The sequence below is a fragment of the Panthera pardus genome, unplaced genomic scaffold (genome assembly GCF_024362965.1).
Source record: "Panthera pardus isolate Hobbes unplaced genomic scaffold, ASM2436296v1 HiC_scaffold_25, whole genome shotgun sequence".
NCBI lineage: Eukaryota > Metazoa > Chordata > Mammalia > Carnivora > Felidae > Panthera > Panthera pardus.
In genome coordinates this window covers 71850184-71867820 of record NW_026526821.1, presented here as the reverse complement: position 1 = coordinate 71867820, position 17637 = coordinate 71850184, and the positions used below count along the sequence as shown (strand labels likewise).

At 37.4% G+C, this 17637-nt stretch overlaps 1 protein-coding gene across 4 annotated transcripts in view; it reads left to right on the top strand.

Moving 5' to 3' along the window:
• ASB3 (ankyrin repeat and SOCS box containing 3) overlaps positions 1–6029 on the top strand; it is a 113591-nt gene extending 107562 nt beyond the window's left edge. For all 4 annotated transcript variants that reach the window (XM_019420534.2, XM_053890692.1, XM_053890693.1 and 1 more), the window contains one exon: positions 4183–6029. In XM_019420534.2, the coding sequence (XP_019276079.1) occupies positions 4183–4388 (206 nt within the window). In that variant the 3' untranslated portion in view covers positions 4389–6029. The remainder of the gene's footprint in view (positions 1–4182) is intronic.
• Positions 6030–17637: the final 11608 nt, after the last annotated feature.

Below are 17637 nucleotides of genomic sequence, written 5' to 3'. Positions count from 1 at the left end.
GTTCTACTGGTCATTCTCCATGTTTTGATTTCCTGCCCTAAGCTATCTGTTAGTTATTTCTCATACCCCTCAGGTAATTGCCTTTTGAATGTTGTCTAGAGTTTTTGGTTGTCATCAGTGGGTAAGAGAGACTATGCTAGTAAATTAAGAAAGACTGGGAACAAAAGATAGAAGCCAACCAGAAAATATTTTTTTATTCTTTTTTTTCATTGTTTAAAAATACTGAATTTAATTTAATTTTTTTAAAATTTACATCAGTGCAACAATGATTTCAGGAGTAGATTCCTTAATGCCCCTTACCCAGAAAGACAATATGTTAATGATGGAAATATAAATTGTACTAGATGGCCCAGAAGTCAAATGAATGCATTTGACGTGGAAAGCCATACAGAGGAACCACAGAAATACAGTCTAGGCAGAAAGCTCGTTTGAATATTGGCATAAGGGCCGACTAGAGATGATTGGTTGTGGAAAATATAGGTAGCGGGTATGTATGATGTACATGTAGTTCTGTGCTATAGTAAAGTTGGCATTGATAAGCATAATGAGTTAAGAATTGTGATGTTTAGTTTTAATCATTTTTCACCTTAATATAACTTCATATAACATGTAGCCTTTTGTTTCAATTGTTCTGTGAGTACATATTAAACAAAATGAACAAAATTGAAGAATTCTGTATAGGAATGAAAAGTGAAAGGTTGTATGATGCTATTGCATCTATAGATAAAGAAGATTTATCATGCTAAATTGAGTATGATTGATTGGGTCAGAAAAGTGACTTAAAAGTATAGCATGGCTTCAGACATCATTTTCTAAGCTACAATCAGTGCCATAATCCAAGAAGGCAGAGATGTATTTAACAAATTAAAATCTGGATTTAACAGGTTTTCATGAAAGTAGGTTTTTACATACATACAGCTTCTGGACTATTTCATATTATAAATTCAAGGCATGGCTTGATCTCTCAGCTTAGTGGTAACACATCTGGAAATACTACGCATCACTAAAACTTTCATAGGAATGCTTTGCGTGCTTTGAAATACTGTATATATGATTATAAAGTTTCCTTAATATTCATTGGTATATTAAACTAAGATGGCACTGAGGGGTATATTATTGTCTATGTTAATAATCTGCAGATGAAAGACTCCCTTCAGTTCAAGTGAATACAGGTCTTCCCTCTAACTGTTCACAATGCCATCAATCTATTGTGCTCACAGGAGAAAAACCAAAATGGTACAATTAAAATTGTAATCAATGTCTGAAGTGACTACACCTCTCCCCACCAACCTTTTTTTTTTTTTTTTTTTGTATTAAGAAATGGAAAGATCTTCTGAAACTTAGGATAGTTTCAGTGGCTTAGAAGATGTTAGAGAATTATTTTGGTCTTATCACACTTTAAAGAACCCTAGACTTGGAGTCAAATCACCTGGATCTGATAGCAGCTATTTTGTTGTTATACCGTGTCAATCTGGGCAAGTGGGGTAAACTTCTCATAGCAGATGTGTACTGTTCCAGTTGGGCTTGCTCACAAATGATTAAGTTCCCACATATGTAATAGTCTAAACAAATAAGTGGTTTATTTAGCTTTGGAGATAGTGATACAGTGGTGTAGTCAGATGGCCTGGAAAGGCTTGTGGTATTGCAGGAAGCTGTGGGCCATCCAGAGGAACTCTCCATAGCCCGAGGAGGCTGTAAGTTAGTGTCCTCTGTCAAGTTGGAGAAGCTGGAGAGGCATCAAGAATCCCTTAGCCCCAAGAGGCTCTCCTCCAGGTTGTACAGCCATATCGTTTATCTTCCTGCTGAGTGTGTATCTGTGTTAACAGGAATGTGCAGAATGAAGAGATCTCAACTGAACAAGATGCATATTAAACTCTGACTGAATATAAGTAGAAGTTCTCTTAACCAACCTCACTTTAACTCACACAACCCAATCTTGTCATTTCCAGTTTCATTCTCATCTGCCTGTGCCCACGGTGTGCTCAGTGTCTGTAGCTGATAGCTTGCTCTCTAGTATGCCAACATGCTTGTGTCCCTACCAGCTGAGTTGTATGCTTACTGAGAATCAGTTATGCTTGTTTCTAAAGCTTTTATGATATTTGTGCATACCCAGTGACATTAGGACCAATTATCGTTCCTGATCTCACTGGGGAAGAGGGCTTCTTTATATGTAACAGTACAGCATAGTCAGCCTACTTGTTAAACTTGAACCTGCTTACTCTTTTGGAAAAATGTGGGCATTTGCACGTTGGGCATGCTTTTTATATGTATTCTTATATCTGTGTTGCTTCCCTTCACTGTGTTTTCCCATCTTACAAGTGAGAAAAGGATTCTTCCTTTACGTTTGCAGAACAGGGTAAAATTTAAACAAGATACAGATATGAAAGCACTGGAAATATATGTGCAGTGGGGGCGCCTGGGTGGATTAGTTGGTTAAGTGTCCGACTCTTGATTTTGGCTCAGGTTATGATCTCATGGTTTGCGAGTTCCAACTGTGTGTTGTGCTAGTGTGGAGTCTGTTTAGAATTCTCTCTCTCCCTGTCTCTGCCCCTCCCCTGCTCACATGTACACTCTCTCTGTTTCTCAAAATGGATAAATAAACATTAAAAAAATGTGCTACGTATTGTAGATGTCATAGTCCTATTTATAATGGGGAGTCTATGAGTTATGGTTTAAGAAAATTCTCATCTTTTCTTAGATTCAGGTTTTATGTACAAAATCAGATAACTTCTTTGGCATTTTGAAACACTATGGTTTGAGAAGTTTCCCAGTCTCTGAAAAAACAACTTAAGCCAATAAGCTTAAACTTAAAAGTTAGGTGATGAATTAACTTTTGTGGTTTGGAAGGTGTTGAAGATGTTGGAGAATTAGTATGGCAGGTCCTACGGGGTCTTACAGTTTACAGAACCCCTAGGCATGGAGTCAGACCAGCTGGTCTCCTGATAGTACTTGCCTTTGCTGCTCTGATCCCAGTCTGTTAACCATGGTTACATTTCATGAGGATTTTATAGAAGATTTCTTTGACCAATAAAAGGTGTTAGACTTGATTCACATAAAACCAATAGCTGTTTATAGTGCTCTTAGTTTCCATGGACGTTAGCTTCTTTAGTTAACACTTTTCATCCGAGAAAATGAAGCTCAATTTAATATGCTAAATCTACTTTATATAGCACCTTGAACATTTCATTCTTATATAGAATATTTCAATTTTCTTAATTAAGTACATCTGGATTATCTTTTAATTGGTAACTAGCTTTTGACAGCAGTAGTTTTTTTTTTTAATTTTTTTTAACGTTTATTTATTTTTGAGAGAGAGAGAGTGAGACAGAGTGCAAGCAGGGGAGGAGCAGAGAGAGAGGGAGACACAGAATCCAAAGCAGGCTACAGGCTCTGAGCTGTCAGCACAGAGCCCGATGCAGGGCTCAAACTCACGAACAGTGAGATCATGACCTGAGCTGAAGTCGGACGCTCAACTGACTGAGCCACCTAGGCGCCCTTTGGCAGCAGTAGTTCTAAGTGTGTGTGCATGCTTTGGGGTCATCTGCATTTGAGTTTGAATCCTGGCTCTACCATGCACTAGATGTATAACCTTTGGAAAATTACCTAATCTTCTTATCTCTGTATGAGTATGATAATGTACACCTCATAGGGTTAATGAAAATAAAAACATAGTGTGTGTGAAGTGTATAGGTATGTGGCCTAATAGATAATCAATGTTCCCTTTCTCTCTGTGTCTATTTTAAAATATCAATCTATGTCGTGGATAAAAAGAGGAAAGCTTCTGTAAATTACTCACTTATTCACTTGATGGGGTAGGTCTGGAGACCATTTGCAGTGAAACAGAGAAAGAGGGATATAGTATTTGCTGCTGTGGGCATCTATTATATGTAAAATTAGTTAATTCATTTCTTAAGTACCAACTGGTATCGCCACATCTTTAGAATGTGAACATTTATATGGCCCCGAATACTGACTTTCAGTGTGTGGCTAGCAACTGCAGACATGAACCAGGTGAAGGCTGTAAAAAGAATAAAAGGAATGAATAGTTTGTCAGGGTCATCCTGACCAAAGTAATCTTTCAAAAGCAATCTAAGTAACATATGCCTTCTCTTTGACTGCAAAGAATTGGGAAATTTTAAAAAAGAAAATTAAAAAAATGTTCATCTTTTTTTGTTTCTCCAGCCTGTCTTCCATCCCTTACTCACCTTTGTCGTTTGGAAATTCGGTCCTGTCTCAAACCAGAACACCTACGATCTGACAGTTTTATCTGTCAGTTGCCACTTCCCAGAAGTCTACATAATTACTTGCTCTATGCAGAGGTTCTGAGGATGAATGAAGTTCCAGCACTGACAGCTATTGAAGATGGAGAAATCAATGAAGCTACTTAATGCAGCTCCTGTCTTACTCTGAAAACTACCAAAACAAAGAGCCATGCAGTACAAATTCTTCATGATTTCATAGTCATAAAAGATGATTTTTGTTTGTGTGGTTGGTTAGGTTTTGGAGGGACAGTAGTTTAATGTAAATGTTTACAATTGGGCTTTCTGGTAAAAAATACTAAAAACTTCACTTATGTTACTTTATTGCAGATTCACCAGCACATTTTATGTTGTAAATTCATTTATGTAACTGTTTTCCACTTTATTCTGTTAATGAACTATGAGGCTGCTTCTAGTGCTGAACATGGCATATTTCCATTTACAATTCTGTGTTTACCTCGGGCTAGGAGCTTAGAATGGACTGCATAAAACTTTCCTGGAAGTGTACACATAATGGGGTTGAAGCTATCATCATCATCATTATTATTATTATTATTATTTTATTTAAGGTTGACTATCTCTTATGTTTATAAATAAGTCCATTCTCATCTCTTAATTTGGTCAGTTCTATGAAGAATTGCTATTCATTGGCTTTTCACAGATAAACTCAGGGGAGAATTTTTTTTAAAGAATATAGAAAATGAATAATTTTGCTGTTGTTGTTAGTTTTACCCCACAGTTCCTTGATACTGTCTTTGGTTAAAAGAAACTCCATTTCTGCAATGGCAAGAACAGATCTAAACTCAAAGATAGGCTCAGTTGAAAAAAATTAGGTCAGTATTGAAATAAATGAGCATTTAACCACATTTAGAGTACTAATCAGGAGACTAACAGGGGCATTTCTGTGGCACCATCTTTAAAGAAAGAAAGCTATGTATTTCTGAGTCTCATAGTATCAAATAAAACATTCAAGCTCCATTCAGCCTCTATATCAGAGGGCAGCTTTGATCCTATGAAGCAATGACTGCCAGATATATTCATACTATAGTGTTTTTCCTTTTTATTATCTAGATAGGTTATAAAATAGTCCTTGATCCTATGAAATTCAGACCTCAGAATCCTAGGGTAATGAGACACCACCTCACTGGTTTTACAGTTGTTCAATATGAATCTATAGTCAGAGAGGACTAAACATTGGATCAGGAGAGCTACGGTAAGATGCTGTCAGGACCAACCTTGAAAGAAGATTTATGAAAGCATTACTGTCATGACAGACAACTAGAAATTGGGTCCAGAGGGCAGGTCTTCTATCCTGTTGGGATTCTGTGGATTGAAATAGATGGGAGTGTGTCAGGTGCATCTCTGAAAGGCCTTTGCTATTTGATAATAGCAGTGGATGAAGTCAGACCAAATGATGGAAGCAATGTTAAGGTCCAGATGGATGACTGAACTCCGTGCAGATTAGGGCTATAGTTGCTACCTGTGGGTGGAGATAGAGTTTGAATGTGGGTATACAGGCAGAAATAAGTATAGATTTGGAAAACCAGGTGGAAATTCTGATACTTAATAAAGAAATTCCAAGGATGTATGTACTATGTAGTAATTTTTAAATGTCCTAATCTTTATTTTTCCAAACTCCAAGTCTCTGATTTTTAACATAACTGGTTTATTATTACAGCTAGATGCACATAGAATGTTTACATTTGAGGGTGAATCTTCTCGTGTTTTTGTTCATGTTCAAATATGTAATAAAAATTAAACTATCCATAACATCATTGAGCTCTTGTTCTTAAAAATCTGAAAATGGGGGCACCTGGGTGGCTCAGTCAGTTAAGCATCTGACTCTTGGTTTTGGCTCAGATCACGATCTCACATGGTTCATGAGTTTGAGCCCTGCATTGGTCTCTGTGCTGACAGTGTGGAGCCTGCTTAGGATTATCTCTCTCTCTCTCTTTTCCTTTACCTCTCCCTCCCTCTCTTGCTCCTTCTCAAAATAAATAAACTTTAAAAATTTTTACGTATTTATGATTTTTATGACTTACAACAAGGATTCAGTGAGAAATGCGAAAGTATCTACAGGTAGTGAGTTAGTTAAATCTAGATCAAATCTAGATCAAAATGATACCTCTGGTTAGTGTGAACCATAAGCTCTGACCTACATGCACAATAGTGCTTTAATACTGTACATTTTTATTTTTAAAATATTTGTGCAAAAATAAACTCAAAATGGATGAAAGACAAATGTAAGACAGGAAGAAATCAAAATCCTCGAGAAAGCAGGCATAAACCTCTTTGATCTTGGCCACAGCAACTTCTTACTCAACACGTCTCCAGAGGCAAGGGAAACCAGCAAAAATGAACTATTGGGACCTCATCAAAATAAAAAGCTGCCGCACAGAGAAGGAAGTGATCAGCAAAACTAAAAGGCAACTCATGGAATGGGAGAAAATATTTGCAAATGACATATCAGATAAAGGGCTAGTATCCAAAATCTATAAAGAACTTATCAAACTCAACACCCAAAAAACAAATAATCCAGTGAAGAAATGGGCAAAAGACATGAATAGACACTTCTCCAAAGAAGACATCCAGATGGTCAACTGACACATGAGAAGATGCTCAACATCACTTATCATCAGGGAAATACAAATCAAAACCACAATGAGATACCACCTCATACCTGTCAGAATGGCTGACATTAACAACTCAGGCAACAACAGATGTTGGTGAGGATGCAGAGAAAGAGGATCCCTTTTGCACTGCTGGTGGGAATGCCAACTGGTGCGGCCACTCTGGAAAACACTATGGAGGTTTCTCAAAAAATTAAAAATAGAAATACCCTATGACCCAGCAATTGCCCTACTAGGTATTTATCCAAGGGATACAGGTATGCTGTTTCGAAAGGGCACATGCACCCCAATGTTTATAGCAGCACTATTAACACTAGCCAAAGTATGGAAAGAGCCCAAATGTCCATCGATGGATGAATGGATAAAGAAGATGTGGTATATATATAGAATGGAGTATTAATCAGCAATCAAAAAGAATGAAATCTTGCCATCTGCAACTAACTACATGGATGGAACTAGAGGGTATTATGCTAGGTGAAATTAGAGAAAGACAAGTATCATATAACTTCACCCAGATGAGGACTTTAAGACACAGAACAGATGAACACAAGGGAAGGGAAGCAAAAATAATACAAAGACGGGGCGGGGGACAAAACATAAGAGACTCAAATATGGAGAACAAGAATGATTTCTGGAAGGGTTGTGGGAGGGGGGATGGGCTAAATGGGTAAGGGGCATTAAGGAATCTACTGAAATTGTTGCACTATATGTTAACTACCTTGGATGTAATTTAAAAAAAAAATTTAAAGAATAAAAAGGAATATAAAGTAAAAAGAAAATAAAATATTTGTGTATGTGTTTTAATACTTTCATTTGCAAGTCACAGTGAGCCTATTGAACACTGTAAAAAAAACAAGAATGCTGTGGTACTGTAGTTCTCTAATGGTGGTACTTATTGCCAGAGCAGGACACAGATCAGTTTTAATAACGATTGTCAAGATTTTACCCTCCCTTGATAATATGTTATCCTTTAAGTTTTTTTATTGTTGGTCATTCCTGTCATTGGATATTTTTCCATGATCATTTGATGGAACAGTGGTAACCTGAAGGTTGTTTCTTTATATTTTCCTCTCTTTTTTGCCAAGTAGCAAGTGTCTTGATGTGAAGCTTTCTGGTGGCCCTAGTTCCCAGAGTGAGTCACACTCCTTTGTGTTCAATGACCACCCATGACAGTGATAATCCTTGATAGGCAGCCTAAGTGGCATATTTATGTCACATGACCCGTTTATCTCTCTAACTTTAGGTCTGTTCTTCCCACCTAAGTTCATCTATAAATCTGTGTGAAAATTGTATTTTATAGATCTTCAGGTATTATGTCAGGTATACCTTGAAAACATACAAGTAGTTTTGATTGATTACTCCCTAAAATTCTACTATAATTTTGTTGGTCCTCAAAAATGTAATAATGTAAATAATACAAATGTAAATAATGACGTCTTCTCTGAAACAGTAGACTTGGTGGTTCCATTAGCACGGGATACAGAAAGAAGTTGACATAATCCACCTAAAAATTTGCCTTTCCCTTTTAAACTCTGTATTCTCAGGGGTCTATTCCCCTAATTATATTTCTTTTTTTTTTTTTTTTAATATATGAAGTTTATTGTCAGATTAGTTTCCATACAACACCCAGTGCTCATCCCAAAAGGTGCCCTCCTCAATACCTATCACCCACCCTCCCCTCCCTCCCACCCCCCATCAACCCTCAGTTTGTTCTCAGTTTTTAAGAGTCTCTTATGCTTTGGCTCTCTCCCATTCTAACCTCATTTTTTTTCCTTCCCCTCCCCCATGGGTTTCTGTTAAGTTTCTCAGGATCCACATAAGAGTGAAAACATGGTATCAGTCTTTCTCTGTATGGCTTATTTCACTTAGCATCACACTCTCCAGTTCCATCCACATTGCTACAAAGGGCCATATTTTATTCTTTCTCATTGCCACGTAGTACTCCATTGTGTATATAAACCACAATCACCACAATCACAATCACCACTCTGGAAAACAGTGTGGAGGTTCCTCAAAAATTCAAAATAGACCTACCCTATGACCCAGCAGTAGCACTGCTAGGAATTTACCCAAGGGATACAGGAGTACTGATGCATAGGGGCACTTGTACCCCAATGTTTATAGCAGCACTCTCAACAATAGCCAAATTGTGGAAAAAGCCTAATTATATTTCTTGATTAGTCGTAGAAATATTTGTTTGAAAAGGAAATCTCTGTACAATTTTTACCAGCGGTGCCTAGTGCTCTTGTGGAAAAGATTTTACATTGCTGGTGACATTGTCAGTCATGTGGCCATTTTCAGCTCCATGATTAAGTATTTTAGATCTAACAATTTAGGAGAATAACCAGGAAAACTGTACACTGCCTTCTTCCAGTTTCGTGAGTTCATCCTCCATATAAAGCAAATGGAAGGTCTGCCCACTGGCTTCATCCAAATACTCAATTTAAGTAGGATCTCAAAGGTAAAGGGATCTCTAAAGCTTTTCCTGTGAGCTGGGAACATAAGAAAAGTACCCTGGGTACTCTTAGTTCCCCTGAATTTCCAAGGAGCTCTTGCCTCCTCCCTTTTCTTTTATCCCAATCAGCCGGTCACATATAATTGAGTATCAAGACTAATGTGTAGATGAGAGTCCTTACCAAGTATTTCCATTACTCATGGTGCTTTATGACCCGGGGTAGTTAGCTGAAAGATAATTGAGAGTGGGTGTACCTGCATCAGAAGAGGAGAGCTATATTTTATTTAGACCTAATGTGGGATCTCTGAGTTCACACCCACACATTCTCTAGAAGAAGGCAGTGTTTCTGACTACAGATAAATCTGGCCCATGTTTGAGGGTGTAGAGAGACTATCATGATAATTTTATAAACACTTGGGTTTTTTTCTTCTTTATCCTTTAAAATTTTTTAATGAAACATTTAAGGAAAATTTAATATCCTTGTGTGTGACTGTTTTGATTTCCTGTTTTGCTTTCTCTTCCATTGTATGTTTTTCTCTTTGAGGCTAAATTAATCTGTTTATCCTCATCTGTATTTGTTATTATCACTATTGTTATTAAATGACAGGTTGTCATTGAAATACAGTAATTTTCAGTAAGTAAACTTTTTTTTGTGTGTGTGTGAGTCAGTAAAAACTGATGGTTTTAGTGAGACAGGGAACTGATGATGCTTAATATTTTTGTGAACTATTGATAGAAAAATACAGTTTTAATTGCAATCACACATCAGTAACTTACATACTGAGCCAGTCTGAATTCTATTTTTTAAGGAAACATACACTTTGAAACATACTTTGGGTGCAGATTTTAAGTTTGTATCTTCTGTGGTTGCTCTAGTGAGTAAAACATTTAAATTTTAAATAAAAGGATGTCTATTAACCTGTCCCTATGCTGGTAAAAATCTTAAAAGAGTCATATAATGGTAATAGCACATCTTATATATGTATATTTTATTTATATATATTATAGCAATAATAGCACATTTTAGATGTTACATTTTAAATGAAAAAATATTTTAAAATTTAGGAAAAAAAGGTGGGGAAAGGGAGATGGAGCCATAGTCCTGTCATCCAGACCCAATATTAATGTTAACCTACATATTGGAATATTTTCTTTCTCCCAGGCTTTTAAAAAATTTGTACACAAATTTAAGGAGTGTTTCCCTCCCCTGATTAAAATCAAGCCACCGTTACAGTTTTGTACCTGATCAAGACTTTTCTTTTCTTTTTTTTTCTAATGTTTATTCATTTTTGAGAGACAGAGCGTGAGTGGGGGAGTGACAGAGAGAGAGGGAGACACAGAATCTGAAGCAGGCTCCAGGCTCTGAGCTGACAGCACAGAGCCCGACGTGGGCCTTGGACTCACAGACCATGAGATCATGACCTGAACCGAAGTCGGAAGCTTAACCAACTGAGATACCCAAGCGCCCTAACACTTTTCTTTATCATGTTAATGATACCTGCAGCCAAACTCAAGCCACGAGTTAGCACGAATTATGAATTGGTAAGAATGATAAAGAATGTGTCATTTCTGGGTTGATTCTTTGTCCTAAGATATCTCTGTAAAGCAAATAACCCCACCCACCCACTTGGAGAGAAGAGAGGGGAGTGGGGTGAGACCCAAATTTGTGAACCTGCACCAGTCATCTGGTTGCAGCCCGGGCTAGCCCTGCAGTGGCATATCTGTTGCGTGACTCCCTTATAACTATGCTATGTATTTTTAATGAAGAAATTTAAAATACTATTGTTGCAGTAAAGATTAGTGTCTGCATGGTTTTCCTGTCTCTTGGCTTCTTTTTCGTGCAGAGCACTAATAGATGAAGCAGAACAGGTGGTAATTGCCATTGGCGCGCTGAGACTTGTGAGTAGCATCTGTTTATGTCTCTTTTACCATCAAATGGTTAGCATAACCTTCTCTTCACTGCTTTCCTATGCGGATGATAAAAGTCTATCATGAGTCATTATAAGGAGCTAATTTACGCTCTTTTTCTAACATGATGGAATACGTGAAGAAGAAAGTCCATCTGGTGACTAAATATGACTATAATTTGAGTCAAACAATTAAAAAAGAAGGCATAATACTTCTGAACTTATTATGGAATATTGGATCAAATAGTATGTGCCAAAGATAGCAATTCCATGCTAGAGTAGTTCCATAAATAGATGCATCAATTAGTAACATGTAGTCTAGATTTCAGTTTTGATGCTTAAAAACTATTTGTTTTATTTTATTTTATTATTATTATTTTTTTTTTTAAATTGTTTTAGACAAAACCAAATTCTTATGGTCTTCATCTTGCTTATAATTATTTAGTTTTGTTAAGCCCACTTTTTTAAAGCTCACTCTTAAATGTCATGGTGTGTCATAATTGTGCGTGTTGATGGAAGTGCACACTTATTATTTTTATCTTTTTGTTATGGAAAATTTCAGGGGGTCCTGGGTGGCTCAGTCAGTTGAGTGTTCGACTCTCGATTTTGGCTCAGGTCATGATCCCAGGGTTGCGGGATCGAGCCTTGTGTTGGGCTTCTCACTAAGTGTGGAGCCTGCTTAAGATTCTCTCTCTCTCTCCCTCTGCCCCTTTCTCCTGCTTGTGCTCTCTCTCAAAATATAAATAAAATATGGAAAATTTCAAGCATACAGAAAAATAGAGAATTGTATAATGAACTTCCATGTTCCCATCACTCAACTTTAATAGTGACCAACTCATGACTATTCTTTATTTCCTCCCCCCCCATAGCCTTTCTGAAGCAAATTTCAGACATATCATCTATAAATATTTTAGTATGTATCTCTAGAAGTCAAGGACTCCCTTTCAAAAACATAACTCTAATACCATCATTACAACTCCCTAAAATAAATAATTTCTTAATATCAAATATCCTGTCAGTATTTACATGTTTTTAATCATCCTATAACTTTTTAAATGGTTTGCTTAAATACAGATCCAAAAATATCATTGTGATGTGATTTTTTTTCTTTGAAATGTTTTGGTTGAAGATAGGTTATTTTCCTGCAGTCTTTTCCATAGTCTGGATTTTGCTGATTATAACCCCATGCTGTCATTTTACCCCGTGTTGTTTTTCTTTTACGTTAGTTATATATAACTGTGTAATAAATTGCCTCAAAACTTCAACCAATAACTGTGTTACATAGTTCTTGTGAGTCAGGAATTCAAGAGTGGTTTGGCTGAGTGGTAATGGCTCAGGTTCTGTCACAAAGTTGCATTATGCTGTAAGCAGAGGCTGCAGTGGTTTATTTATTTTTATTTTTTATTAAAAAAATTTTTTAACGTTTATTTATTATTGAGAGACAGAGAGAAACAGAGCATGAGCAGGGGAGTGGCTTAGAGATGGGGAGACACAGAATCCGAAGCAGGCTCCAGGCTCTGAGCTGTCAGCACATAACCCAATGCGGGGCTCGAACTCACAAACCGTGAGATCATGACCCGAGCCGAAGTCAGACACTCAACCAACTGAGCCAATTCACACTAGCGAGGCTCATTCACATAGCTGTTGGCTGTAGGCCTCTTCCTCCTCACATGAATCTTCCTATGGCTGCTCTTTTCAAAACTCTTCACATTTCAATGGGCTTCCCCTGAGCAAGTGATCTTAGGGATGGAGCAGGGTCGATGCCACAATGCCTTTTATGAGGTCTAGCACGTACAGGATAAATGTAAAATCTTTCATTCTTTTTTTGATAATGAATTGATTCTCTAGTAACCCCTTGAAGATGATCACTAAGTTTTCCTTTTTTTAGTATTAATGTAAACATGGATTTTTGATGTGTTCTAATCCATTATAGTTATTATCCTTACTGATATTCAAATTGTCCCATCTGTAGCTAGCATTTCAGTGGTCTTTGATAGCTTTTTTGTTGTTGTTTTCTGTTAATAAGATATTCCAGTTTTATCTTGTACATTTCCTTCTTCAGACCTGGAATCGGCCATTTCTCCAGAGACCTTTGTTTACTCAGAAATGGTATGATATAGACTTTAATACGTTTTATGCACACACACACTCACACACACACGGACAGAATAATCTTGCCATTAGCGGTGTTCCCTTCTACTGGTTTGGTCATTGTTCAGTGAACAGAGATAGCCAAGATGGTGCAGCTGGGTAGATCTGTCAGTTAAGTGTCCGACTTCGGCTCAGGTCACCATCTTGCCGGTTTGTGAGTTTGAGCCCCGCGTCAGGCTCTGTGCTGACAGCTCAGAGCCTGGAGTCTGCTTTGGATTCTGTGTCTCCCTCTTTCTCTGCCCCTCTCTCATCTGTGCTCTGTCTCTCTCTCTCTCTCTCTCTCTCTCTCTCTCTCTCAAAAATAAATTAAAAAACGTAAAAAAAAATTTAAAAAAAGAAATCAGTATACATTTTGTTCATATTTATACTTCAAATTTGGGATGACATTTTTCAAACTCGACTTCAATGATCTTACATTTGTGTATTTTCTTTCTTATCATGACCTGAACATCCTACTTCTGAATGACCCTGACAATTACCCATTTGTTTTATATAAGATTCGTACAATAGTCTTGTAATAACAATTTCTCCACTGCTGTCAATAATATTAGTGAAAACAGCTTAAAAATCCTACCCCACCCCAATTATTTTGTTATTTAGGTATATGTCAGGAAGATTGAACAAATTGCTGTGTTTCTAAGTCACTTGAGTTTGAAGAATCATGTGTTTTATTTTCAATCTGTCTTGTAGGGATTTTTAAAATGTAATTTTGCTTTATAATTATGGGAAATACTTACATGGTTTAAAGTTAAATCTATGGAGACAGGGGTGGGCACCTGAGTGGCTGAGATGGTTGAGTATCTGATTTGATTTCAGCTCAGGTCATGATCTCACAGTTCACAGGATCAAACCCTGAGTGAGGCTCTGTGCTGACAACGTGGAGCCTGCTTAGGATTTTCTCTCTTCTTCTTTTTGCCCCTCTCCTGCTCATCCTTCCTCTCTCTCTCTCTCTTTTTAAAAATTTATTTATTTATTTTGAGAGAGAGGGAGAGAGAGCAAGAGAGAGAGAGAGAGAGAGTGAGCAAGGGGCAGAAAGAGAGGGAAAGAGAGAGAATCCCAAGCAGGCTCGGCACCATCAGTGCAGAGCCCTATGTGGGGCTTGAATTCCCAAACCATGAGATCATGACCTGAGCTGAAATCCAGAGTTGGACTCTTAGCTAACTGAGCCACCAGGTGCTCAATCTTTCTCTCTCTCTTAAAATAAATAAACAAATAAACAAACATTTAAAAAAATAATAAATTTTAATGTACAAAAAAAAGTATATTCAAATAAATCTGGCTTCTATCCCCTTTTCATCCTATTTCCTCCCTCTCCCATAGGAAACCTTTTTATAATTTATAGCTTATTTTCAAATTTGTTTTAAGTGTAAGCATATATTTTCAAAGCCCTTCCTTTGAGAAGCAAAGAATAGTATACACAGCTTTCTGCCTCTTGCTTTTTTCACTTAATATAATCTGGAGATTAATAATAACAGTAATAATAGAGATGGTCCTCATTTCTTTTTACAGCAACTCTGCTGATACACCAAAGTTCATTCAGCCTTTCCCCTACTGATGAACATTGGGATTATTTCTCATTTTGTGCTATTACAAATGATGCTTCGGAGAATAACTTTGTGCTGTTTGTATTTTTACCAGTTTAGTGTTGGAAGATTCCTAGAATTGGGATTGGTGGGTCAAAAGGTAAAGGCATATGTGAGTTTGCTACATATTGCCAATTTCTTCTCCAGAGGCAAATCGTGCATATCATTAAGGTTTGAGGGTGCCAGTAGAGAAAGTTGTCAAACACTTAGCTATTTGGCAATTGTGGGTGAGACATATATGTCCGTATAGCTTTAGTTTGCATTTCTTTAATGAGCAGGATGGAACATCTTTTCATATTGGTGGAAGGAATGGGCCCAATTTTAATGATTTCTCTGTGACTATCTAGTTACCTTCACAGCAGTTATTAGAAAATCCCTCTTTTCCCCACTGACTGAGAAAATACCATTCATTGACACTACACTTTTTTCCTTTTTCATTGGCCTGTTGTTTTCTACTTATGCGTTGGTACCAAACTTTTTTTTTTTTTATTGTTTATGTATTTTTGAGAGAGGGAGAGAGAGCATGAACCAGGTAAGGGAAGACAGAGGGGGGAACAGAAAGGATCAAGACAGGTTCTGCTGTCAGCATGGAGCCTGATATGGGACTTGAACTCACGAACCGCAATATCACGACCTGAGCCAAAGTCTGACGCTTAACTGAGCCACCCGGGTGCGCCACCAAACTTTGAATTATAGAAGATTTATAATATATCTCAATGCCTGGCAAAACCAATTCCTCTTTATTGCTCTTGTCTTTGACAATTTTTGTGGCCATTTTCCCTTGTTTGTTCTTCCACGTTAAATAATCCTGGCTCTAGTATCAAATACCTTACAGTATTTTTATTGGAATTTTGCTAAATCAATTAATTAATTTAGAGAGAACTAACATCTGTATGATGTGACTTCCTATGCAGGAATGTGGTTTCTGTTTCCTGTTGTTCTCATCTACTTTTGTGACTTTCAAAAATATTTTATGGTTTTCATTTATATCTTCTAAGTGGTTTTGGTTTATAAATATGAAAGCTGTTGATTTTGTATCAATTTTATAACCACTGCTTTCCTAATGCCTCTCTGTTTTTAATAATTTTTCCTATCAATTTCCATTGGCTTACTGTTGTTTTGCCAGATATGTGATCATGCCACTTACAAATAGAGATGTTTTTTCCATTGTCATTTTAGTTCTTAAGCCTCAGTTGTTTTCTCCTGTCTATTATATTGGCTAATACTTCCAACCTTTGGAAAGCTTCCCGATTCATGAACACCTTGAGGTGCTGAAAGAGTGGCACACCTGGAGAAGGTATGGAAGTTCTTCGTCCCTTCCCATATACCTTGCCCTATGTACGTCTTCCTTTTGGCTGTTCCTAAGTTTTATCCATTATAATAAATGAATAATAATAAAGTGCTTTCCTGAGTTCTGTGAGCCATTCCAGCAAATTATTGAACCCCAGGAGAGGGTTGTGAGAATCCCCAATTTATAGCCAGTTGGCAGGCCCAGATAAGGCTGAAGCAGAGGCAGTCTTGTCTGGGATCTGACATTAACTCTAGGTAAAATTTGTCAGAATTGAATTAAGTTACAGAACACCCAGCTGGTATCAGAGAATTGGTCAGTGTGGGGAAAAACGGCACACATTTGTGTCAGAAGTCAAGTATTGAGAGTGGTAAAAAGAAAAAGCAGAAGTATTGCCGGTAACACAGTAGAGGGAAATGTTTTGTTTGGTTTTCCCCACTAGTGTTGACTGTCCTAGATCTATCTTCCCAGGTGTGTGGAATGCCATCTCAGTATAGAGACTAAAGGTGTTTAGAATTTTTTTTTATAGTTTTTAGTCTTTTCTCAATTCCATTTTGTTGGGTTGTCTTCTTCAGTGGCTCCCATTGCATGTATTTTGGATCTACTTTGTCTGCCTTCTACATCCTTCACTTCTCTCCAGTTATACTTTTTGTTTCCTTCTGAATTAAGGTTTTTTTTCCCCCCTCCTTTTCATGTTTTATTTCTCTTAAAGTATTTTTTGTAATGTTTATTTATTTTTGAGAGAGAGAAAGAGAGACAGACAGACAGAGTGCAAGCGGGGGTGGGTGGGCAGAGAGAGAGGGAGACATAGAATCTGAGGCAGGCTCCAGGTTCTGAGCTGTCAGCACAGAGCCTGACACAGGGCTCGAACCCACGAACTGTGAGATCATGACCTGAGCCGAATTTGGACGCTTAACTGACTGAGCCATCCAGGCACCCCTCCTAAAGTGTTATTGATTGTGTACATTTACTGTTGTGTTCCTTCTTGTTTGTTTGTTTTGTTACAGAACCATTACATACAACTTATACACAAGCCAGGATGGTGTGGAGGGTAGGAGAGAAGGGAGGGGGCCACAAAGGTAAGAGGGGCAGAACGGCACAATCCTTTTCTTGTTTGGTCTTAACTTCTGAAATGGTGTTTTTATTTTCTTATAAATTATTTTCTTTTTCTTTTTAAAATTTTTTAACGTTTTTATTTATTTTTGAGAGACAGACAGAGATAGAGTGCAAGTGGGAGATGGGCAGAGAGAGGGAGACACAGAATCCGAAGCAGGCTCCAGGCTCTGAGCTGTCAGCACAGAGCCCAATGTGGGGTTTGAACTCACAAACCTTGAAATCATGACCTGAGCCAAAGTTGGACGCTT